We start from the raw sequence: 25579 nt of genomic DNA, 5'->3' as shown, positions 1-25579 counted from the left end.
CGGAGAGCGATGAGCGGAGCGGCCGGCGAGTGAGGGGAGCGAGTGAGGGGAGCGAGTGAGGGGAGCGGAGTGCGATGAGCGGAGCGGCCGGCGAGTGAGGGGAGCGGAGAGCGAGTGAGGGGGAGCGAGTGAAGGGAGCGGGCCGGCGAGTGAGGAGAGCGAGTGAGGGGAACGGAGAGCGAGTGCGATGAGCGGAGAGCGAGTGAGGTGAGCGAGTGAGGGGAGCGGAGCGGAGAGCGAGTGAGGGGAGCGAGTGAGGGGAGCGGCCGGCGAGTGAGGGAAGTGAGTGAGGAGAGCGGCCAGCGAGTGAGGGAAGCCGCCAGCGAGTGAGGGCAGCGACCGGCGAGTGAGGAAAGCGAGTGAGGGGAGCGAGTGAGGGCAGCGGCCGGCTCGGGCCGGGCTGAACGGTGAGGTGACGTGAGGTGAGGAGGATACCGGCGCTTAAAAGATTTGCCCACAATCCTGAATCACAGTTGGGTCTGAAATCCCAGCCCTCAGCCTCTCCCTGCTGGTGCAACAGTCCGACTTTCCACCCATATAGAAGAGGCTCCCATATAAGAATGGCTGTGTGCTCAGACAGCTTGTTTAATATGATGCAAAGGACTGCTTTTCCATTGTTTTTGTATATTCCCAGCAGGGTAGTAGGAAAATTATTTGTCATGGCATGGTTTAGTCAGAAGTCCAGGGATCTGCTATATGAACACGAAACACTAGTTCTAGTTATGCAAAGGAATAATTTGCTAGAGAATTTAGGTAAATTTGGCGTGACAGTTGTTTTCACGCTAGCTGGATGTTTCCTGGGCTGTCACTCCGTGGTGAACGAACCAGCAAAATAACGTAGTGAAAAACGTTTCCCTGTAGCTGTTCCTCCCTGCAAAAGCCGGGTTATTTCCTCATTTCATGGACTACAGTCCAGTTCCCCTGTAGAAAAGGGACCCCCAAACGCCGGTGAGGAGCCCCGCCAAACAAGGGGGACCCCGCAGCGCCCTCCGTGTGGGACGTCCCCGGGTCGCGGTGGCAGCGCCTAGCGGGGGTGCCCGGTGTGTCCCTCCCTGCCTTGTCAGGTGTGTAACGGGGCGGTGGGGATGGGACACGGAATCGGTCGCCGGACAGGGGTATGGGGACACAGAGACGCGCGGGGCCATCCCGCACCGCTCAGATCCCCGTCCGGCCGCTGCCGGGATTGTCCCGGAGCCCGAGCGCGCCCTCCGGCCGCGTCACGAGCCACGTGCCTCATCGGCCTATGGGGCGCGGGTGTGGGCGGCTCGCCCAATGGCGGCGCTCGCTGCGGAGCCCCGCCCCGAGTGGGCGGGAGCGCGTTTGTCCGCGCGCCGGGGGCGGGGCGTGCGGCTGCCGCGCTGAGGGGCGGAGCCAGCGCGGGAAGCGCGGCGGGGGCGGGGCCTGTGCGGGGAGCGCTCTCGGGGGCTTCGCTCCGGCACGGCTCGGCTCGGCTCGGCTCGGCCCCGCCGCAGCCATGATCCACAGCCTGTTCCTCATCAACGCCTCGGGGGACATCTTCCTGGAGAAGCACTGGAAGAGCGTCGTCAGCCGCTCCGTCTGTGACTATTTCTTTGAGGCGCAGGAGCGGGCCTCGGAGGCGGAGAACGTGCCGCCGGTGATCCCCACGCCTCACCACTACCTCCTTAGCGTCTACCGTCACAAGATCTTCTTCGTGGCCGTCATCCAGAGTGAGGTGCCGCCGCTCTTCGTCATCGAGTTCCTGCACCGCGTCGTGGACACGTTCCAGGTATGGCCGAGGGGCTTGGGACCCGCAGGCTGGAGCGCGGGAGCCTCGGCAGAGAACCCCTCTCGTTTGCACCTCTTAGGGTTTTTTTTGTTTCCTATCACGTAATTCTCATCCTGCGTTTGTGAGGATGTAGACAGGGCTTGCCGTAGTTGGGAATTTAGTGCCTAGGAATTACGATGGATTCGGGATCTACGTGTGCCCACAGGATAAACCTTTCATAAATCAGTATTTCTATTTTGCAGCCTTATCTGCTCTGGGAACTGTGAACTAAGACCAAGCTGGCCTTGCTCTCACAAGGAGCTTTTGCAATTCATAGCCAAGTGCTTTAATCAATCAGTGACAACCTACCCGTGCGTTTACATCTAGTGCTCCTTCTTGGAAGCTTCCTAAAGCTGTGAATTGCAGGAGTTGCCCCAGAGCAGCTGTATTCCCTCTGTGCTACGGTTGACACATCTTCTGATCAGTTTAGGAAAGCAGCAAAGATGTCTGTCTTCCTTCCGCCTGCCAACAACAAGGATTGTGTTGTCTGGATTTGAAATGTCTTGTGACCAGCATCTTGCCAGCAGACAGGAAATGTGTGTGCTCGGGCAAACACGTGTCATGGGAGTTTTTGCTTCCAAGATGTCAGTCAGAACCTGACTGTATTCTGAATTATGTTTCTCTGATTTTAGGGAGTGGATTGGCTGTCAGGCCAGCAGTGGATCGTGTCAGACCCTCAGGTCTTGTTTTTTCTGAGGGTATGAGTGTGTTGTCACTGGCTTAGATGTATATTAAAATCTGGTATGTCTGAAAAAGTGTTTGTAACTCAGAACTAGGATTTCTCTCCTGTCACAGCATACCTATACTCAGTCTTTATGCAGAATGCCTGATCTCTTTAACTGCTGTAAGTAATGAGAAGCTCAGGTTTGTGTTGTGCACGTGCACTTGCTCTCTCCCGTAAGATGCTTGAAGTTCATGTAGAATAAGACAGTTAGTGAATTAAATGTTCAGTTTTAGAAATTGCTGAATTAGTTGGGACAGCTGATGTGGGAATTTGCCACCTTACTGGAGCAGAGGCCGAGGTGTGCTCAGAGTTGTTTGTGTCTGTGGGAGTGGTGTGATGGCACGTCTGGGGTCACCATTTGATGCAGTGCTCTTCTGGGCAGTCAGGACTTGGTGAAGGGGAGATCTTGCCTCCATTTCAGAAGGCTGGTTTATTCTATTATGATATATATTACATTAAAAAAACCACACTATAACTATACCACAAAGAACAGAGAGAAAGATTCATCAGAAGGCGAGACAGGAATAGAAAGGAATGAATAACAAAGTTCTGTGACTCCCAGAGAGTCCGAGAGCTGCTGCCTCCTGGATTGGCCACCAAGCAGAAACATCCCACACTGAGCAATGGAGGCAGCACCTGCTGCATCCCACAGCAGCAGATCACAAATTGGTTACACTTGAAGCTGAGGCCCTTCAGCTTCCCAGGAGAAGAAAATCCTAGCAAAGGGATTTTCATAAAATATCACAACCACAGTGGTGTGTCTGGCGTGCTTGTAGTAATACAGGGAGTTTCAGTGGTTTTTTGCCTCGTTCAAGAAGAGACTCAATTTATTCCTGTGTGTGAGAGCACTGGACTGAATGATCACCAAGATTCTCTTTCAGAGATCACTGAATAATTCTTTCTTTTGCACAGGATTATTTTGGTGTCTGTTCAGAGGTGATAATCAAGGACAACGTTGTGGTGGTTTATGAGGTGCTGGAGGAGATGCTGGACAATGGCTTTCCATTGGCAACAGAGTCCAATATCCTCAAGGAACTGATAAAGCCTCCTACTATTCTGCGAACAGTCGTCAACACCATCACAGGTACAGGGAAACAAGAAGAAGATAAACTGGGGACTCCAGTTGGGAATATTCCTGCACAAGTAAATTAGGACATGGGTGAAGAAAACTTGTGCTGTCCCATAGCATTCATGCAGCACAGGTGTGTTTAGGGAGTCATGTGTTCATGCTTTGCTTGGAGGTTCCTTCCAATTTCAGCACCGCTGCACTCTGGTTTTGCATTTGGTTTTGGTCTGATTTGGGGTATTTTAACCTAGAAAAGTCAGATTACATTTTCAGTTACAGACTTCCAGGATGAGTTAGTTTGATTGAGTTTATGCATCCCCATGTGTAGACACTTTGCCATGCATTACTGTGGCATGTTTTAGAGCTGGCTGTAAGAGAGATGCACGTTTTTGGAGTACTGGGAGTCTGGAAAAGGAATTGCTTTCCTACAAAGAAACAGAGGTTCTCGGGGATTAATTCCAATTAAGCTCATTAAGGCCAGGGACTTGCTCTGCAGCATTGCCTGACTTCTGTGGTTGTTGATTCCCTTTCTTTTTCCAGGAAGCACTAATGTGGGTGACCAGCTTCCCACTGGACAGCTCTCAGTGGTGCCTTGGAGACGTACTGGTGTGAAATATACCAACAATGAGGCCTATTTCGATGTGATTGAGGAGATAGATGCAATCATTGACAAATCAGGTATGGAATTGCCCCTGGTGAAGAACAGGATCACTTGTCCTGATAGTGCCTGAAGAGAGAGTCGGTTTTGAAGTAGGTGCACCTTCATCCAAGTGTGGGAAGCTCTATTCCTGTTTTTACTCTGGAGTGATGCTAACTTCTGTGTGCTATTCAGTCAAAAACTTGTCTTTGTTCTTGAGGTCTCACAAGCAATTCTATATTGGGAAACTAGAGGATGAGTAAAAATTGTGCACAGCACTTTCTCTTCAGTATTTGTGCTTCTTAGTCTTGTTAGAATTGGGAGCTATTGTCATTGGCCATTAAAATGGACATTGTTGGTGTCCATGGTTCTTAACTGAATGAATCTTCTAGAGGAGTCATTGGGAATGATACAGATGTTGAGCAGGTAACATAATGAACCATGGCATTTCATTAAGAAAATAGATTTCCTTCCTCTTCACTCATGGTTTTTCCACTTTGGGATTTTTTTGATCAGGTTCACAAAACCACCCGTGTTCACCTTATTGTTACAGGGTCCACCATTACTGCTGAAATCCAGGGAGTGATTGATGCTTGTGTCAAGCTGACTGGGATGCCAGACCTCACCCTCTCCTTTATGGTAAAGCTCAAGGATGTATCTTTATTTAAGTATTCTGAAAGGGGGTTCCCAGCTGTGCTGCTGAGATTGTGATCTTGTGGTGATGGACCCCAGTACAGCAGAATTTGGGTATGCTGGATGAAAAGAGAAAGAAATGACAATGGGAACTCATCAGGAACTTCAGCAACTTGGAGCCTAAAAAGGCTTTTTCAGATTATTTGTTTAAAAGCACAGGTGATGTGTGCTGGGAGTAAGTTTTTGAGACACAGTGGTGCTTTAAGCAGATATCCTGAAGGGCCACCTCTACTATGAGTGCACACCAGTGTAATTATGTGACATGACTAAGTTTTCTAAAACAGGATTAAAAATACCCGAAAAAAGGATAGAGGTTATTGACTGCTGCTTTCACGTGGGTATAACAGCATCAGACATGTCTGAGTGTGTCGGAACTCAGAATGTCCCTCAGACATTCTCGAACGTTCTAGACCCAGGTCAAAAGCATCTGAGACCCTGGCATGCAGCCAGAAACCCCTGTGGCTTTGAATCTGACCCATGGAACAGTTTACCAACTTTGCAGGAAGAACAAGAAGTCACAAAAGTTTAGATATTGTAGCAGGAGTAGTCACGCAGTGAAAGGAAGGATTTCTGAGTGCTGTGCAGGGGGGTTTTAAGCCTTGTACGCCGGGGTCCAAGTTTTGTACATGGGGGTCAGGGGTTCTAAGATGGAGGGACTTGGGTGTGCCCTGTCCTCCTTCTTTCTCCTTCCCAGCCTCCATGTCTTTGGTGATGTTGGCACTCACAGATTGGTCTAGAGTAGAAAGTCACCATTCAATATAGATAGTAAGTATTGAGGAAAAAGTATAAACATGTAGTACATAATATATGATATAAAAGATGGCACCAGCCCCCTGAGAGGGCAGTGTGCCTTTGTCTGAGCTGCTGAACGGGCCACAGCAGCTCAGGAGAAGAATCTTGTAGATAACCAACAATAAACAACCTTGAGACCAGACAACAGAAGACTACTGAGTCTTTCTTCGAAGACACAGATTGAAGGAGAGACTTTTCCATCTTTCGGGGTCATCCCAATCCGGGGGTGAAACCCCACATGAGTGCAGCCACCTTCAGGTGGCAAAGAGCGTGTCAAATGGCAGGCCCTTCACGGACAGAAGATTGCTAAGAAGGGGAGGTCCTTTGAAGCCGAACTGCCTTCACAAGCCTGGTGACTTTGTTTCTGTTTCAGAACCCCCGGCTGCTGGATGATGTCAGCTTTCACCCTTGTGTGCGTTTCAAGCGCTGGGAGTCAGAGAGGATACTCTCCTTCATCCCTCCCGATGGAAACTTCCGCTTGCTGTCCTACCATGTCAGTGCTCAGAAGTAGGTGATGAGGGTGTATTGCCAGGGTTTGCTGGGCAGTCAGGACTTGGTGAAGGGAAGGAGAGATCTTGACTCCATTTCAGAAGGCTGGTTTATTCTATTATGATCTATATTACATTAAAAAGACCACACTGTAACTGTACCACAAAGAACAGAGAGAAAGATTCATCAGAAGGCGAGACAGGAATAGAAAGGAATGAATAACAAAGTTCTGTGACTCCCAGAGAGTCCGAGAGCTGCTGCCTCCTGGATTGGCCACCAAGCAGAAACATCCCACACTGAGCAATGGAGGAAGCACCTGCTGCATCCCACAGCAGCAGATCACAAATTGTTCACACTTGAAGCTGAGGCCCTTCAGCTTCTCAGGAGAAGAAAATCCTAGCAAAGGGATTTTCATAAAATATCACAACCACAAGTGTGGGGCTGTGAATGATGAAATTTGGATCCTTCTGGCTAGGAAGAGGATAAAAGAAGGAACTTTTAAAGATGAGGTGGCATGTTGAGCCAAGTGAAGTAGAGGTGCATGGTGACTTGCCTTTTTCATTTTTTTTTAAAATTACACATTTTCTCCTCGTTTGGAGCAGTGATTCTGTAATTTCTTTCTGGCCAGCCAGCATTTTTCAAAGACTGCTAGCAGATAAACAAATTAGACAGTGAAAGAATTAGACAGTGTGGAGTAACCAATCTGTCTATTTCATATGTTCAAAAAAACTTTTTAGAATACAACAAGATAGTTTGGTGCTCCTGTTAGGTTTTTGACATCTCTCCTAATGGAACCACAAGTTCTTGTCCAGGTTTACACTCTTCTAGAAGCAGCTTGCCAAGTACCATTTGGAGTTACAGCTCCTAAAGAATTTTGCTAGACCTTTGTCAGATTTATCTCTAGCAGGTGAAAAGGAGTGGCAAATGCAACCAAAAGCACAAACATGAAGTTCAAGTGGTGTTGCACTGCCAGGAACTACTTGCCAACCTGGCTGTGACATGCAGAAACATTTCTCATCTTTTGGTCAAGCCTCCTGCTTTATTGGGTGTAGTTCCCTTTTCTGATAAAACAGGACACAGAAAGCTTAATTACAAAAAGTGTAATTAACACGTGAGAATGGAATCCTGACTTTGCTCCTAGCTCAAACAAATGAGTGTAGGATTTCCTTCTCTTTTCAGCAAATACGAAGACAAGACATTGACAGGGACTTTCTGTTTGTGTCTTTATTCCAGTCTTGTGGCAATTCCTGTCTACGTTAAGCACAACATCAGTTTTCGTGACAGCAGCTCACTGGGACGCTTTGAGATCACAGTGGGGCCAAAGCAGACGATGGGCAAGACTGTAGAGGGAGTGATGGTCACTAGCCAGATGCCAAAAAGTGTCTTAAATATGACCCTCACACCCTCCCAGGGAACACATGCCTTTGATCCAGTTACAAAGGTAAGAGGAAAGAGAGGAATTAGATAATTAAAAAAAAAAAAATCTTTCTTATCTATCAGAAAATGCAGTCAACCTGTTCATGCTTCCATGAACACTTCCACGAACACTGCTTTGCTGAGGTGAGAACTTTTTCTGAACAGCTGCAAACTAGGGTTTTCTTAATCCCCAGAACAAATACATTGGTGTCTGAGTAGATTTCAGTGCTGGCTCCTTGATCTGTGAGGAAAATCCAAGCACTGGTCTTGTGCAATGGGACATCAATCTGGTGGATGGCTTACAAACATCTGCATATCTTCTTGTCATGCCCAGTGCTGCGTGTTGGTCTTTGGCAAACACTGAGGGCTGGCTAATGGGTTTGGTTTGGGGTGTTCTGGTTTTGTTCTTTGAACCTGAGGAGGGAACTTTTTTTTTTCTTCTTGCAAACATTGATCTGGTGGGCTTACTCATGTGGTCTTTAGCACAAGTAGTGGAAATAGCATTCATGGTTGGCTTTTGGGGAGCCTCATGGAAAGAGAGGGAGAACAAAGGTTTGGAGTGAGGTATCCGCTCCTTAATCCTGTGTCTGGCCAATATGAAAGGCAAGATACTAAGAAAAAGCCATTTTTCATAGAGGAACATTAAAAGCTGTCATTGGAAGGGGACTCTTCTTTACAAGGTGCAGTATTTGAGTTTCACTGCTGCATTTTCTGCTCCTTAAAGTTACTGTCATGGGATGTTGGGAAAATAAACCCCCAGAAACTGCCAAGTCTGAAGGGGAGCGTGAGCCTGCAAGCTGGGACATCGAAACCAGATGAAAACCCCACCATTAACCTGCAGTTTAAAATTCAGCAGCTGGCTATTTCTGGTAAGTGACTCTGAGGTAAAGAAGTGGAATGTTCTCTGCTGTGCCAGTGCTCATTCTGCGTGTAGCTGAAGTAATTTTTCGAACCTTCTGAAGTACATTCTACCTGCAACATGTTCTTCAAGCAAAAAAGTCTCTGCTTTGACTACAGATATATGGATTTTCTTCTTTCCAGTGGTCTGTGAAACAGCTTACCTGCATTTCCTTGCATTTTGTGCTTACAGACCTCTAAAGAAATTAAGGGTATGGATGTGTTTGTAAAGAACGATTCTAACAATTAGCAGTTGTCAGCTTTTCTCCATTCTGTCTACTGCTTGCTAAAACTTTCCCTGTGCTTTCTGCACCGCCAGTGTGATCTTCTGTCCCTTTACCCCAAAGCCTGTCACCTTTGTTTGGGGCAGCAGCCAGTCTTACGCTGTGTTTGTTTGCCTCTAGGACTGAAGGTGAATCGCCTGGACATGTACGGGGAGAAGTACAAGCCATTCAAGGGGATAAAATACATGACTAAGGCTGGCAAGTTCCAAGTCCGAACCTAGAGGCTCCTGATAAAAGGAAGAGCACTTTTTCCTATTTCCCCTGTCCCTGGCTGTTGGATGCAGCCTCTTATCCCACCCATCTGTTTAGGGTTGCTCCCTTGTCTGTAGTAGCATAAGCAGGAAAGCCAGTGCTCAGAGTGCTGGAAAGCAGGGAAAAGGAAGGTTGACCTGAAACCACCTCGTCCCTACCTGAGTCTGAAGTATTTGGAACAACAGTAGATGGGAGAGTTGCTCAGGTCCCTAAGGATTAGTGAGTCAGCTATGTAAGCTTGTATCACCTTCCTTTTGCTGTCTTAGAGGAAATTCTAGGGATTTATGGCCTTTTGTAGCTCCTCTTCCTTGTATTTTGTTTGGCTTTTATCCCGTTGTACGTGCTATAAAGTTGAATTTCCACAAACTTCAGTGTGATGATCCAGCACCTGCATTCCTGTGTCACTGGGTGTTAGGGTGTAGAGCTGTGGAGCTCTTGCCAGCAGGGAGAACATCTAGCTGTTCTGCCTCAAAAGGACTGGAAGAAGTGGAAGGGTAGATTGTTCTGCCCAGGATGGGAAGTTGAGAAGCCTGAGATTGGGAATGGTGCCACAAAGGGAAGAAGGGAAGACATGGATTCTTTCTCTAGGTATTTCATAAGGCATCCTGGTCATCAAGGATCTTGAGTCTCTGAATACAGACTTGAAATACATTCAGATCTTGTAACTGAGGGGCAGTGGTATCTCCGTGTAATTCTGCTTCTCCTCTTATTTCATCAGTGCTTGAAGGTAGGAATTCTCCTAGCTTATTTGGGGAATCAGAAGAGACAGACAGGGCAACTTCTGTGGAGACAGCACTGATGGAATTTGAAGCTGTGGCTACATGAAGATCACCACTGTCCTAGTAACTTGTTGGAACCTCTTTTTGCCTCTCCTTTCCTATTGCAAATGATGGTGATACTGCTGTTTTCCTGCTCACTGATGTCTTCCTTTGAGACAATTGTGACCTGGTACCTTTGTAGTGTTCTTCCTGTCCTACCTCATTTCAGTTTCTGTACCTGTCAGGTGCCGTGCAGATGGATTCAAACCTGTGGCAGATTTTTCACTGGGATCATCTCTTCCTCAGGAGCTGTTGCTGTATCTGCCCATTGCAGCCTGTGTTCATCCCTCTGTAGAGCAGCAGTAGGAAATGAGAGGCACCTGCACTGTTGATATTGTCTGTAACAGGCTCTTTGGCCACTTATTTTCTCCTGGTAGCAGAACTCGCACCTAAGCTGCTGTACACCTGACCACACACGTGTGGCTGTGGAGCCCAGCGTGTACAGCTCATGCTTGTGAACAGAACAGGGTGACCCTAAACGAGGGACAGCATTCATTCCACCTTGCATGTGGTGGACACTTCATGAGTGGCATCTTGCTTGTGGCACTCCTGCTTCCATAGCAGGTGGCATTCCGCTGAGGTGACATTACTGCTGAGCATGTTCAGTGCAAACAAAACCTTCAACAAGGGCATCAATAAAATTCATTTTTACATGTCGTCTGTGTCATTTCAGAGTGGTTTGTGCAGGCTGTATAAGAAATCAAGTTGGTATTCGAGGAGGAATGTAAATGATGCCAATTTGATTGTGTATAGTGGGTGCCTCAGGGAGATAAATGTCTTTATGCAGTTGGCACTGGAAACCTGGGATTAAGTTGCACTCTGAAAAACTGAAACTAATTGCTTTCTTGGTCATTTTTCTTAGTGTTTCCCAAAAGGAGTGCTGAACCTCAAGTGAAAATGTCTTTAGGAATGCAGCTGAACCATTTTTTTTTTTACTGCGTTGGGTAGCATGCTAAGGGCAGTACTTTGATAATGAAGACAATTAATCATCTCATCACCTTCCTGCTCCTAAAGTATTGGTACTGTCCTTTGGCTTTGTAGCTTTGATTTTTGAAGGATCTTTTATTTACTGCTGAAGTGATTCATGTTACTCGAGATATTGAAAGGTTTCTTAGATCCACGAGGGCATCAGGCCCTCATGACCAGTCTGAGATGGCTGCAAGGTCCTATGGAAGATGGAGCAGGGCAGGAAGGGGAAATGAACAACAACTTCAGTGGCATCAGCTGGACATATGAAGGACTTCTGGGGGGGAAGCACGAGGTGCAGCCGTGTGCTTCAGTTACAAAAGATGCTGCTGTCCACTAGGGTTCTGAAACAACTCGAGTACGACAATGTAAGCTGCAAAGTCAGATGGAAGCAAGCAGGCAGATGGCAATGGTTATTCTTAGATCTTGTCTCAAGATGGTGCTGCTGTGTGCTGGAAGAGGCCAAGTAGGGATAAAAACTGTGTAAGAAGTGGGAAAGCTGATGTAAAGATGGAAACCACTTCAGGGATTTCTGAGCTACTGATTGGTGATAAAACGAAATTCATTGCGTACCCTCAATACAATGTTTTCCTTTTGTAAAATGGTAGTTACACCTTTTTTTTTTTTTCTTTACAAAACAATGGGACAAAAGAGAAGCTCTTGGAGAGGCTTCACTCAAGTAGGGATAAAAACTTTGTAAGAAGTGGGAAAGCTGATGTAAAGATGGAAACCACCTCAGGGATTTCTGAGCTACTGATTGGTGATAAAACGAAATTCATTGCGTACCCTCAATACAATGTTTTCCTTTTGTAAAATGGTAGTTACACCTTTTTTTTTTTTTTCTTTACAAAACAATGGGACAAAAGAGAAGCTCTCGGAGAGGCTTCACTCTTAGGATGTGCATAGATGGCACTTAGCATCATGTGGCAGCTGCAGTGGCAGGAAATAATGCTGATGACTGAGATTCTGGTTCATGGTGACTTGGTTGTACCTGTCCTGTCTCCTGCTAAAGGACAAAGGCAGCCTTGTGGTGTCTGATGTGGCCTTTACTCGTGGATGTAAATCTAGCAGGCTCTTAAAACAGCTTCCAATGCACTTGTCCTTTGTTTTGACCTGCTGCACAGAAGAGAGAGCTTTTGCTTCATATCAGATGATAATGCATAGAAATTTAATATTAAAAAAATATACATTGATTCTGTGGCAGATCAAGCCAGTATTAAAATTTTTACCTATTCCATTACCAGGAGTAAAACCAAGTGAAAGAATAAAATGTCCTAATAATTAAGCCATCCTGAATTTAAGTTTAAGGAGAGTTTAAGCTCAAACTTGGTTAATTAATCAGTTCCAAACTGAAGAAGTAAGTAGTATAATAATCTGGAAATAAGCAGCTCATGCCTACAGCTTTTGTTCTTTCTATTTGGAACCAGCTTCTATTGAAACCAGCTTAAATTGGCAAAGTCAAATGGTGAAAGGACAGAGGTACAAGGAAGACAAATGTCTTCCAATTGTACAGCCAAGTAAGGAGGGAGATGAAGTTTTCAGGAAATTAAATGTCCCCTTCAGTTCACACCCATTCCTAAAACAATATAGTTGCTAAAGAGATGCATGATCTCTCTTGGTTTATTCACTCGGGGCCAGAATGAGTTTTTTATTGTTCTTAATGTGATTTGATGCAAGGTGAAAGTTTGGTGGTGTTGGGGAAAAGGATGAGTAGCTTCTAATACCCTGTGATCGGGAGAGTACTATGAGAACATGCCCTTCCCTCACTTTGCAATTTGTCTTCCTTTTGTACTAGAAGTCAAATCTGGACAAACAGGAAGCCCTGTCAGCACACTGACAGCACCCAGAAGGAAGCTGTGAGGGCACGGTCGCGAGATTGAAAAAGGTTCATTTCAGTTTCTCAGAGTTTCGTGGTGTCCTGAATCCAGCCAAGATAACGAGTCACATTTGTATAAACACCAGGAATGTCTTTGCGGCCACAGCCTATTCCCCAGCTGATGATTCCAATCAGATGCATACGATCATCCTTCATGCACACCAGGGGCCCTCCAGAGTCGCCCTACAGAGAAGCAGCAGATTAGGAACCATCTCTTTGTAGATTAGGAACCATCTCTTTGTTTGGTTTTGCATTGCTTTTCCCAACCCCACTGGCTTTAGGGGTATTTATACAAATACCCTATTGTAGTATGCTCACAAATCAAAAGCTCCTAGGAACAGTACTTTTATGTTCCAGACTCCCTCAATGCTCCTCTTATGGGGAGAGACACAGAAAAATGTAACATTAAAGTGTCTAACTTTGTATGGACCCCATTTATGAAATGCAGATAAAATGCTGGAAAAAAGACAGGAAGGCCCTTATTCAAGCTCTAAAGTTCCAAGGGGTTTCATACTGCTATGTGTAACAGTAAAGCAAAATTATTAAATAGAATATATAATAATAATAATAATAATAATAATAATAATAATAATAATAATAATAATAATAATAGCTGTTTAAACAGAAAGGATGTGGACTGAATGCATGCCTTCCTTTTTCCTCATGTCATTGCTCTCTACCATCTTTCAGCCTTTATTCTCTTCTCTGCTTTGCAGTAGAGGGGCACCCCCTTCCTTCCACAGAACCTCCTGCTGAGTGTTTTGCATGCTCACATAACAGAAAATACTAGGAAATGCTGGGGTGGGTTTTCCTGTTCAGTTTTGTGGTATTTCCTGTATTTGGGATTTTCAGTCTGTGTTGCTCTGGTTTGATTGCTTACGTGTTCCCTGCCTTCCCCTCCATGAGAGGTGAGGGAAGAGAAATGAAAGAGGAACCACCAGTTCTGTTCATCAGAAGTCCACTAGCACTGCCATGCAGGCAAAGTCATAACTTCTTTAAACTATTTTCTGAAGCTTTTTGTTTAGTTAGCTCAAAGTACAGAGAAAAGAAAAGAAAAAAAAAAAGAACAGAATTGGGTTTACCTTGCAGGCATCATCAAGGTTCCTCGTGTCTCCTGCACATAACATATTGTCTGTGACTGTCCTGTTGTCCAGATACTGTGCTGTGCAGCGACTGGCTGGGAACAACCTGACGTGGCCTTCCTTCAGCTGCTCTGAATAGAAGGGAGAAACTGGAAGAAAAATGGCAATATAAATATGGATATATTTCTGTGTATGTGCATAAGTATGTTTTTTAAAAGTTGCAATTCTGTTTCCGTAGTTTAGAAGCAGCTCTGTGGCGAAACGAAAATTTCCTTGTGAAAGGGTCTTTTTATATCTTGGGTGTTCCACTTTGATAACCAGAACAGCTTAAATCTAGTTGAGAAATAATACTGTTTCTTCAGCAAGCTAGAGAGGTTTATGCAGGCTCCAAGTTAAAGACTGCCAGGTTTCTTGGGTGGATCTGTGGGAAATGTCTATGAAAATACCTTAACTGTATGAAACAGGATCCTAACTTTTTAACATCAGACTTGCACGAACAAAAGTTAGATGCTTTGTCATACGTAACAGTGAGTAACTGGTACACTTAGGTTGGACTGGAAGAGATTTGGGTGGTCAGTTTTGGATATTGGTTTTATTCTCCTGTACAGCTACAATTGCACAAAACTGGAAGTTGGCAGGCTTGTTGTTATTCAGTAAAGTTTTGAATTACAGCTGCAGCATCTTTTCCCTCTCAGGGTTTATTCTGTACTCCCTGTAAGAAATGCTGAGGACAAGCTTTGAAAATACTTTATGTCCCACTTACATGCTATGTCTTTAGGTCTGTTCCAAAACCCCTGTGGATCCAAACTGTGATCAGGTCTTGTATGAGAGATGCTTCAAGCTTTTGTCTTACTAAGTTTACAAGTTAGAGAACTTAAAGAAGATGGAAAAGGAAGAAAGTAAAATAAGGGCTGGGTTGGTTTTTTTTTTTTGTTGTTTGCTTTAAATACAGGTCTGCCTGTGTATACTTTCAGATAGCTTTTATTTCTGTATGTTATAGCTCACTTTAAAAACAATTTAACCAGCCTTTTAATGTATATCTGGGTTTGATATTTCTTTAGCTTTTTTTCTTCTTTTTTTTTTGCTAATCTCTGCATAGGCAATGTCTCAGAATAAGGCATCAATCTGCAACTATGTGGTATATCAAGGCTTGACAGAAATGGATTTCTGTCCAAATTACATCAGTATCTAAATTACAATTACAGTTGGTATCTGAATGTACTGAGTACAGCAGATGTGGCAGCCCTGATGCAAATCTTATGTCTCTCCTACCTTATTCATTCATTTTTAGTGTTGTACTGTGGAGAGCATCAAGGAACACTCTACTACTGACAGAACAACCCTTACAACTGACAGAACTGAGATGAGTAACTTGCAGCAAAACTTGATTGTGAGCAACTCCTGCATGCATTTGGTAGTGCTCATATAAGCCAATATGATACTTTACACATTCTGTGATGCTAAAGGCTTGAATTCTTTGAGGGCAGAGGACATGTCCACATGCATCTTCTACTTACATTCCTCATTTCTGCCATAACCAGAGATCTCACATTCAGTCCAGTCGGGCAGCCGCAGCTCTGGCGTGGGGAGGCAGGCTGTGCGGACAGTGCCCGTCTCGACAGCACAGCCTTCTGCATCTGACATCAACTGCAACAGAGCTGAACAAGGGAAAAAACATCCCCACTGCATGAATCACAAACTTGAGCCACCCATGGCCTTCCAGGCACAAAGTCAGAGGAGTTCTTACCAATATCATTGTTGAAGTTTTCTGAGTCAAATTTCTGATGCACAATGTAGTTCTTCACTTGAAACTTCTGCTCGCTTTCCTCAGGAGTCGCTCGGGAAGTCCTACCCAGCACGATCTTCAGCTGATCTGCACTAAAGCTGAAGCAAAGAGAGTCTCTATTCCTGTGTTTACTAGACTGGACCCTTGAAGATGTGCTATTGGAAAGTCTGCTTTTTTTTTCTTTTTTAATATACTTTTATTTTAGCTCTATTACTGCTTTGTTACGCAGGCAGTTTGACTTCAGAGTGAGCTATTTACCTTCATTTTTGTTCTATGTGCTTACAGCCCTCAGGGCAAAGCTGCTCTGCCAGCCCCTTGCTGTTCTCAAGTTTCAGATGGTTCTGCATTGTGCATCCACAACTTTGTCCTTGAGGTATCTGATACTTTTCTGTGGTACCTTAATGCCATCCTGCTAGTTTGCCCATCTCTGTAATGCTCAGCACAATTAACTATAATCTTTAGTGCAGACTTACTGGGATAAAGAGGTTTCTTTTTCCCTAAGTCTTATACCAGTAAAGCTATACTGCATGCTTCTATTTTCCAGACTTTTCCCCCCCCAGATAGTACTGAATCCTCAACTTACCCTTCCTCAAAACAGTGAGCAGCAGACAAAACCCAGCAGGAGCTGATCAGAATCCCTCCACAGAGGAAGTGCTCTCCAGGCACTCGGGGATACTTCACAAAGATGGCAGCCTGCCACGGGTGGGCTGCAATGTCTGCGTGGGAGCCACCTTTGATCCTGTACTGCTGTCCTCTGCGCTGCCGTAAGCCACACGTGGCTGTGGATGACAAACCCAAAACCAGGCTTTTTGTTCAGGCACTCCTGCTTTGAGTTAGGGTTAAGAGCCTCCTAGTCACCAGTCCGTGTTGAGGCAGCCTGCCACAAACTATTTAGTATTTGAGTCATCCCTGTTTCCTAGGAAACTTGTATTCTGATTTGAAAAATACAGTAAGGAAACCCTGCCTTTCCTGTTGTCCATTTCTGCAATCTTCCCTTCTGGCAGACCAAAGGGCACTTCTGGGAGAGTGGAGCTACAGAATCTCTTTCTGCTCCAAAAAGCTTTTCCTGTTCGTTTGTTTAACTCCAGCTCTTTTTTCACTGCAAGATGCTTGAGTGTAATACAGCTTTTTTTTCCCTCTAGATCTTATTTTAATACAGATGACATGCAGGACAGTAATGCCTCAAAGAAAGAGAAGTGGAGGAGTGCTGGAATCCTTACAGCAAGCAGGCACATTGCAGTACTCCCACGTGAGCTGATATCCTTTCAGGACATGGCACCAGGGCTTGCTGTCATTATCAGGATTCCTGCAGCACAGGAGAGAGAAGAGCTGTTTTTATTATCAGATCTGCAGAGTTTGCAGAGACCTAAAGGTGTCAGACTGTGACCCGAGTGTATTCTTTTTGATTTTTCTAGAGATGCAGAGGGCCCTAAGGGCACGTTAAATTTGCGCTTGCAGAGTCTGATCTTAGAGAAGCATAAATAGGTCAGGTGGAATAAAATTACTACTGGGAGTGAGTTTCATTGTCACCAGTAGTGTATTTCGTGTGCTTTACTAATCCACGCCTTGCCTTAGGAGTACTGCAAAGCAGTTTGGTGGTTTGGTTTTTTTTAATTCTGTAACCAACTACATACCTGCAGAAATTGTGACTACCAAGGCCCAGCTGGTAAGCATCTCTTCTCCAAGCAGTGTATCGCTTGTTGACAAGGATTAGAGAATTCCATTTCAAACAGGTGGCTCCAGAAGTGGTGACGCTGTGGCTGCCACGGTAATCTGTGCCTCTTCCAGATCTGCAGTTGTTCCTAACTTCAATAAGAAAGCTGCATGTTAACAGATTGATGTGAACCTGTCAGTCGTTCCTAGGTGTGATTTCTATCAAGGCATCTATATGTTACCTCTGTGTATCTCATTCTCTCAGTGTCATAAATACAAAAAGCCTAAATATGATATAACATGAGAGTCTCAACTTTTTAGGCTACAGAAACAGCCCAAGTTCACAGAGAACCCTTAATACCTGCAGCGAATAATGGAAATTCCAAAGCCCCATCCCTGTGCCCTGCAGGTACCTTTTGAACAGGAGGGCACACTGCAGTGTTCCCAGGTGTACCTTCCCCCTTTGTAGATATAGCACCAGGGTCTGGAATCCTCATCTGGGTTTCTGAAAGAGTCACAGTGTTATCCATCATTACAAAGCTATAAAGTGTCATGTAGGCCATCCACTTGGCTGACTTAGTCCTGCTCTGCAGTGAAGATGTGGACTGAACTGTCAGAAGTTGCCAGAATTCCTGTTTTAATTATAAAACTCTGGAGTACACTGAGGTGAAGATGAGGTGGCAAGCAGCCAGCAGGAGTGGACAGCATGTTTGTGCAGTTTAGGTCGTGTACGGGAAACACCGTTTGTACAGTTTTGACCAGGATTTGAAGCAGTAGGAAACTGAAGTACAAACAGAGTTTAGGGAGGGCTGGGAAGGGGCAAGGGAAAGACTGTGGGGTGAGAGATACTTGCATTTTGTAGTCTGCCATAAACATCCAGCCTAGGAAGATCTCAAGTTCAGCTATGTCTACAGATGTTGCAATTACTGCTCAGGGGCTGCACAGTATCTGCACCCGTGCAGTGTTCCCTGCTTGGAATCAGAGATCAGCCATTCTTTTGCTGCAGGCTCTTCGAATGGGCTGATCCCCGTGGCTCTGACCTGTGTGCCATCAGCTCCTCACCTGCAATAGTTGTGATTGCCCAATCCCAGCTCAGCAGCATCCTCTCTTTGGCCGCTGTACATCCAGTTCACCAAACCATCGTTGTTCCAATTTAAACATACAGTTCCACTCTCTGTCCTGCTCCAGGTACCCCTGTATGTCACTCCAGTGTCTTTGTAGCATTTAACTTCAGTATCTGAACAAAAGGGAACCAAGTGTAAGGACAGCATCCAAATCCTTTCCCAGACAGCTCCCCCAGTCTCTGTTCTGTTTAAACTTGGCTCTCAGATGTCTTGTCTGGTAAGTCAGTGAAAATGCTCTGCCAGGCAGACTGTAAGTGTACATGAATGTCTTCAGTTGCAAAATTCACAGTTTTGTTAAGAGACACCTAAAACCCAGGTGTCCTTAAAAGTTCTTTGTAGTAAAAGCTTTAGAATAAAAGAAGGCAACTTATTAGAGAGCCTAGCCTACAGCAGGAGCTCCTGGGTGCACTGCATAGCTAACATCAACAGCATTGCTCCCAGCAGCTGATGTGGTATACTCACCTATTTCACACTGCTTCCCTGAGAAACCTTGGTGGCACTGGCAGATGAAGAGCTGTGGGGAATAATATGCCTGTGAACATTGGCCCCCATTGTAGCATTTATTTCTAGTGCAGACTGTGGAATAAGCAAAAGCCAGGAAATACTGTTAGATTTCACAGAAGCAAGAAGCTGGCAATTTCTACACACCTTTCATTTTCCTGTCAGTCTCCTTTAGCCTGTTCTGTTTTTCCCTACCCACCTGTTATTGCCATGTTCTTACAGCCTTTTAATGTAGTGCTTCCCTTCTTTCTTTCTTTTTGTTTTAGTTTCTATCATTTTCTATTCCCAGACAAATTTTCTGTGCGGTAACTGTGGCCCTGACTGTGGAGTTCTTCTTTAGGATGATGAGATGGACAATCTCTCACCATTTCCTTTTTCTTTGTCATACATACCTCTGACAGGCACAGTGTGGCAACGACTCCGACCACTGTCGCACCTACAGTATTCTATTCTGCTCCCTGAAAGCCTCAGCCAGGTCCCCCTGTGTTGGTAAATTTCTGCAGATGAATTATCTGTGCAAGTGGCTGTAATCAGAGAAAGGAAATCCTCTTAGAGATTCAGGGAAAAGACCTGGCTGAGCAAAAGGACTCCCTTCTGTTTCCAGGAGAAAAGTATCTGTGATGGGAGCAGGTGTCTAATGAGTTGCCCTTTTTCCTTCTCAGGCCACAAGTGTCCCATCTCTCTCTCTGCTGTGCTGCCAGATGTCCTATTCCACTATTGCCCAGCCTCTTTTTATTTCAGAGAGAGCAGAGGGAGGGGAAAACTTTGTTGTGGATGGTATCACTGCTCTGGTATTTAGCCTTCTGAATCTCTCATCCACATCACCATGACAAAAAGCTTTCAGGTTCTGTTTCTTCAACATCATTTGCTTTCCCCTCCCACGTTCATGGTGGTTTTAGTTAGCCTGGCTTACCTCTAGATCTGGCTCCTCGTTTGAAACGCGTGTGTGAGCCCTGCAAGCAAAGAAGGTGAATTCTGTGAGTAACTGCTCTCCTAAAATGATGGGAGAACAAGTACCTTCAAAGAGGCAGTCCTTTTCTTGAGGGCATGTAAATCAGGGAAGCTCTGAGGAACCGTCTGCCCTCTTGTCAGACAGTCCAGCACAAAGTGCCTCTAGTAGCTCAGGATGGATCCTAAGAATTGTAACTCATTCCGTTGCCAGGGATTACCAGGCGATTGCTCGTCACTCAGATGTAACATTTATTCCTCTGATTTCTAGTGAGCCAAGCAGATTCTCCTGATGCAGACACTGGAGTCAATGGTAAGGAAGTGCTGCTGAAAATACAGCAGGATGGCAAGGGAATGACTGGATTCATTAGCCTCTCACCTGGCACTGGACAGTCACGATTGCTGCCACCAGCAGAAGGAGACACGGGAGTTTGCCTTCCATTCTGAGTGTTTTCCACATCCAAAAAAAACACATCCAGTTCCAAATCTCAAATTATCTGTAGAGACAAAAAGTAAGATGTTGAACAAAGGAGTTTTACAGCGTGAAGGGAGTTCAAGGTGTAACTTTAAATGAAAGTTTTAAATGACAAAAGTTCTTTTTACACATTTTCAACCCGTCACTTCTCAGCTGTCTGGTCTAACTATCCTGCTCTTCCTGGGGAAACTGCCAGGCTGGACCCAGATGTGCTTTTACTTGATAAACTTAGAAACTCCATCAGCTAAAGCACACTCTTTTATGTCTGGAGGAAACTGAGAGGGTGTTTCCTGGGGAATAAGACAGAAGTAAATTCCAAGTACTTTTCCCCTAAATTGCCGGATGCCAACAGGACCGTGTGCAATATTACAGAGATGGGCTTGTCTGATGGTGATTTGAATGTCTTAATTGAGATTCAGATTACTGAATCTCTCTAATGATTCAGATTACTGATCTCTCTACTTGAGAGATCTCTTGCAGAGACACAGCCATCTTCTGAAGGGTCAGTTTGTGGTAACAGTGGTTCAAGAGGATTTGCATTTTTTGCATGCCTGCTGCTTTGGGTGAGAGCGAAGCCTCCTCTCTTGTGTAGAGGATGTGTAGGCAGAATGACTTTGCTTGATGACAGCTGGGGACAGTACTGCTATGTCTGTATAAGCCTTTAGTTTTTACTATTATATGCTTTTGCTAAAAAAGGCAGAGTATGGCAGTGGTGTGGCAGGCTAGCTTTTGTTATGACAGTGTCATTTATTTGTTGCAGCATCTTGCTGTATGTCACTTCTATGCAGTCACAACTATAATTATTCCCTCTAATCCCTTCAGCAGCTTTACACTTCAAAGCCCTCCTCAGTCCACCAGGAAGAGTTTCTACTTTCTTTACAGCTTTACATAGCTGTACTCCTAAATCAGTACTCTTGGGAGAGAACCTTCACTGATCCCTAGGGGGAGATTGCAAAGGTGTGATGGAGATATGGTAGAACCCCCTGCTTTTAACAAGTCCCTCACCAGAAGTCCATTTTCTCTCTTCCTTTCAAAATATAATACCTGCTCTACAAACCAAGAGCTGGGAATGTGATAGAGTAGCAGGCACAAGATACAGGCAAGGAGCTACAATTCAATTTCCAGTCTCTAGGATTGCCCTGAAGTTCCAAATATTTGAAATCATATTCAGGCACTGTTGCCCACACTATCACCTTTTTATCATCTATGTTATATGCAGAAAGCTAACCCAATTATTTGAGAAAACTACTACTTCCAGAAATCATGAGCTCAGACTCTGTTTATATAAAGCCAGAGAAGGCAGCTGGATAACAGCTGGTGAAACTGATGATGAGTCATAAATTGGGATTCAAGGCTAATATGGAGAAAGACTCTGTGGTTTTTTAGTAGTTTTGTGGTTGGGTTTTTTTTTGTTGTTTGTCCGTTTTAAAATTTATTCAAAGCAAAAGGCACAAACAGGCCAGTTTCTGAAGCAGAACCAGGAGTACAACAGGATGTGATCAGGATGTGATTTCTCATCATCAGGCTGCAAAAAGAGGGGACTTGAGTTGCAAGTCAGACTGAAAAGATGCACAAGAACATCTTCTGAGAACCCTGATTACTCCATACTTTATCTTTGGGTCACATCTTGATGATAAAATCCTTATAATGTGGGGCATCTGTCAGTGATTTGTATTGCTCCAGAGATTTCACAGTACACTTTTTATATACTTTCAAGCTATTTTTCACCTCTCAGGAAACATTTTGCATCGTATAGCAAGCCTTTTTAAAAGTGGTAGAAGTGATTTTCAATTAACTATTTTCAATGAATTGATTTTCAACATTTCAATTTAATCTGAACTAAATCAGCAGCATTCCCAAAGCTGAAGTGAATGATCTGAACTGCCATCCAGTCACTTGCTTTCTGCTGTAACCCTGCACAGTGTCCTCACTCCCTGCAGCTGTGGAGGGAATTTTTTATGATTTATTTAAATTTTTAAAGAAATAAATTTTAAATAAATATTTTTTTATTTCAATTTTTATTATTTATTTACATTCTATATTATTTATTCATTATTACAGCTATGCAGGCTTGTGTTCCGAATCCCACAGTGGCAATGTTTTAACTTGCTAATTGCTGGCATCACAGGTGATCTTGGTTGTTATCTGTGGAGAAGGCCTGAAGGTCTTACAGCTGTAAGAAGCAAGATTCTGGTAGCTAAGATACTCTCAAGGAAAGCTTTGTTCAGTGAAACTACTTAGATCACAGTTGAGCTGCATTGTTAGAATTCCTGCCTGGGAAGCACGCTAAAGAACTGTTGAGACCTTATTTCTGAGGTGCCTGCTAAGATGCCCCAAAAACAAAGCAACACCAGGTTTTTTTTGGGGTTTTTTTGTTTCTTTTTATTTTTTTTTTTATTTTTTGGTGGAAGGACAGCTGGCCTAACTGATATCTTGGAAGAAGTCCCAGCTACCTGAAACCAGCAGGAAACTGCGGATCATTTTCAGGGGGTAGCAAGAAACACCTCTTAAACTTAAAAATGTCCTTTTTATATTTTCTTTGCCTGGAAGACTGACATGAGGAGTCTCTATTTAAAATGAGAGACCTGCATGGCTCAATCAAGTTCATCTCATGTATTCATCTGTACAAGCAGGTTCTAGCTGTACACAGCAAGTGTTTCTACTGCAAAATGCTGCAGACAGTCTCTAGAACAGACTTCTGTTTTTGGGGGAAAGAGCTAAAAACCCAAAAGAAGACAAAAGTAAGATGCTGTAGTCTTTGAAGACATTGGAGGAAATGAATATTTTAAAGTCTTTGTTTCTGGGATCATTCTCAGTATTTCCTGTGGTTTTGGCCACATTTAGGGAGAATGAAGATGACCTACCCTCCTCCTCCTCTGTGCCCCTCCATTATCATGCTTTGGAACCAGGGGTGAAAGGCACAGTCTCATCTCCTCCTGAGAAGATTAAATAAATTCTTCTTTTGCTGCTAGTTCTCTGTGTCTCCTTACCTTATCATCAAGTTATTTGTCCATAACTCCTAATTTCTTCTGCTAAAATCCTTCGTGCAGGAGACTCCTCCTTGCTTAACTGGTCAGAGCCTGAGGCTGTCAGCCCTTTCCCTGGAAAGCTTCAGCTTTCTTGAAACAACTGCAAGTTAGCAGCTTTACCTAGACTATGAACCTCTTCAAAAGCAGAAGGCAATAGCTCCTTAACTATCACGGTGCTTCATTTCTTAAATAATAATATTTAATAGCATTTAATGACAGTGCCATTGATGCTGAAAACAGGAAACGCCCTTTTTGAAACAGGTGCAGAGCAGTGCCTACCTTTTTTGCCTTTTCTCTTCTGTATTCTCTTGGTTTTCTTTCCAGACCAGCCTGGCTTTGTGTTTCCTGTGGCTCTGAGCTCTGTGTCCTAGCTGCAGCGCCGCTCGAGGGGGTGGAGTGTGCTGGTGGAGCCGGGCCATGGGGCGTGCTGGCCGCATCCCACCCCTTCCCGAGCATCAGGGCATGGTCCAGGCAGGCGTCCGGACTGCCGGGGAGGGAGCCTGTGCGGGACGGGAGGAAAGCTGCTTGCTGGCAATGCTGCTGGATTTTACAGTTTGTTTTGTTCTTTCTCTTTTCCAGTCAAGAGAGCGGATTCAGTTTTCCAAACAGTTTTTTTCCCCCCGTTGAACACTTTATTGTTCAATGACAGAATAGTACGTGTCCCTCACGACCAACTGTCCTGTCCCGTGATGCTTCTAGGAGTGTGAGTGAAAGCACAGCTGGGTTATTTCTAATATTATTAGAAAGACTGTGTAGACTTAGTCCTAATAATGAGAACCTCCTGTTTCACACACAAGTGCAGTGTGCTGTATTCCTAATTAGGATGTTTGGCAGAGAGGCCCTGACCCGCTTGTGGAGCAAAGCATGCCCTGCACAGAGCCAGGGGAGAAGAAACAGTCAGGGGAGCTTTCAAGTGAAATGAGCAAAACTTCTTGGAACTTTGGATACAAATAAGAACAGCATGCTGAGGGCCAGAGTTAAATGCTCACTGATATTACTCATCCGAGAAAATGAAGATCTACTCACCCCAGTGTGGTCATGAGGTGTGCAGTTATCAAAGTGTGGCAGGCAAATGTGATGATCAGTTTTAGAGCTGATCTTAGGGCACTGTTATGAAAACAGTCAGTGTTTTCACAACATTGTTACAGGGGTGAATGTGTCCTACCTGCTTGGAACTGACTCACTAGTGAGCGGCACGCTGGCGATCAAGCTCCTGACAGAATTTAGCACAAGACATAAGAACCAGTGTGTGAGGGACTTGCATTTCCACAAGCAGCTCCGTGGAGTCCTCATTTGGAAAGCAGAGCACTGGTTATTTCCATAATGGTAAAGATGACACGCTGGGTACTCTAGGTTTATCTCTTCTCTGCATGGAGATCTGTGTCAAGGTTATAAAATTTATTTCTCCAAGAGTCACAGTGCTGGTGATAACAGTACTGCCATAAATCCGATTTAAGTGTAGCTGCATTTGACTGTTTCTAGAAGGGACTTCCAGTTGTTGAGACTGAACACTGCTGAGCAAGCAGGGGCTAATTTATTTTATTTTTAAAGATAATAGCCATTTGACTTCTAGATTAAAGATGCAAACATACTGATGGCCATGGGGGAAAATTTCAGAAATTATTTCCTGGCTTTTCACAGGTTAAGGACCACTGTAATTGTCTATAGAGCGTGGTGCCATTTGTAGGGCTTAACATATTTTAGGAAAGCCAGCAATAAAAGTGTCTTCTCTCTCAAGAACCATCTACTGGCTTTTCTCTAAGTCGATCCTCGGGATAATTTCAGCAGGACTGTTTAATGGCAGTGACGAAGTGTGACATCTTGACATCCCTGCCGGGACCCTGCGTGCCCGGTGGCTTCGGCAGGTCCAGCGCAGGCGACCGAAGCGGTGGAAGATCTTGGAGCGCACTTTCCAGCCCCGTGCTGTTGTGCGCCTTTGCAGCGGCATTAAAGCACCTCACGCCAGCCAGCCCAAGGATGAAGAACTATCCAAACCCCATGGAAAGCCCAGAACAGGCTTTGGCTCGGGCGGTGCGGCGGCAAAAGCAAACGGTGCGTTCCGGACGGCAAATTCCAGAGATGCTGTGGGAAGAAGACGCCAACTCCGCAATTTTACTTACACATCCCACGAGCCGCTCTCTCCCGTCGCGCCGAGCCCCTCCGGGCGGTACCGCGGCCACCGCGGCTCCTCGGCGGGGCGGCCCCGGGCGGGCCCCGGGCGGGCCGGGCGCCGGCGCCGCGCGTCCCCTCGGAGGGCGGGCGCTCGCTCCGGAGGCGGAAGCGCA

At 45.0% G+C, this 25579-nt stretch overlaps 2 protein-coding genes across 5 annotated transcripts; one reads left to right on the top strand and one right to left on the bottom strand.

Annotated features, from left to right (window-relative positions):
- Nucleotides 1-262: 262 nt before the first annotated feature.
- AP3M2 (adaptor related protein complex 3 subunit mu 2) lies at nucleotides 263-10507 on the top strand. Its single transcript, XM_038160130.1, has 8 exons — nucleotides 263-1747; nucleotides 3423-3594; nucleotides 4117-4254; nucleotides 4767-4852; nucleotides 6072-6205; nucleotides 7421-7628; nucleotides 8328-8472; nucleotides 8905-10507. The coding sequence occupies exons 1-8, from the start codon at nucleotides 1118-1120 to the stop codon at nucleotides 9003-9005; spliced, it is 1614 nt and encodes a 537-aa protein (XP_038016058.1). The 5' UTR covers nucleotides 263-1117; the 3' UTR covers nucleotides 9006-10507.
- Nucleotides 10508-11966: 1459 nt separating this feature from the next.
- On the bottom strand, nucleotides 11967-25563 carry PLAT (plasminogen activator, tissue type). Of its 4 annotated transcripts, none has more exons than XM_038160126.1 (15): nucleotides 25415-25563; nucleotides 23574-23794; nucleotides 20170-20287; nucleotides 19756-19795; nucleotides 19235-19366; nucleotides 18804-18917; nucleotides 18280-18454; nucleotides 17631-17722; nucleotides 17199-17370; nucleotides 16785-16870; nucleotides 16148-16343; nucleotides 15526-15662; nucleotides 15296-15436; nucleotides 13779-13927; nucleotides 11967-12879 (listed from the first exon to the last, which is right to left on the bottom strand). In XM_038160126.1, exons 3-15 carry the CDS (start codon nucleotides 20263-20265, stop codon nucleotides 12721-12723), a joined length of 1689 nt encoding a protein of 562 aa, XP_038016054.1. In that variant the 5' UTR covers nucleotides 20266-20287; nucleotides 23574-23794; nucleotides 25415-25563; the 3' UTR covers nucleotides 11967-12720. The 4 variants fall into 4 exon arrangements, with proteins under 4 accessions (XP_038016054.1, XP_038016057.1, XP_038016056.1 ...); XM_038160129.1 differs by having other exon boundaries at nucleotides 18804-18855; XM_038160128.1 differs by lacking the exon at nucleotides 19235-19366.
- Nucleotides 25564-25579: the final 16 nt, after the last annotated feature.

The sequence above is a fragment of the Motacilla alba genome, chromosome 22 (genome assembly GCF_015832195.1).
Source record: "Motacilla alba alba isolate MOTALB_02 chromosome 22, Motacilla_alba_V1.0_pri, whole genome shotgun sequence".
Lineage (NCBI taxonomy): Eukaryota > Metazoa > Chordata > Aves > Passeriformes > Motacillidae > Motacilla > Motacilla alba.
This window is presented reverse-complemented; position numbering and strand designations above follow the sequence as displayed.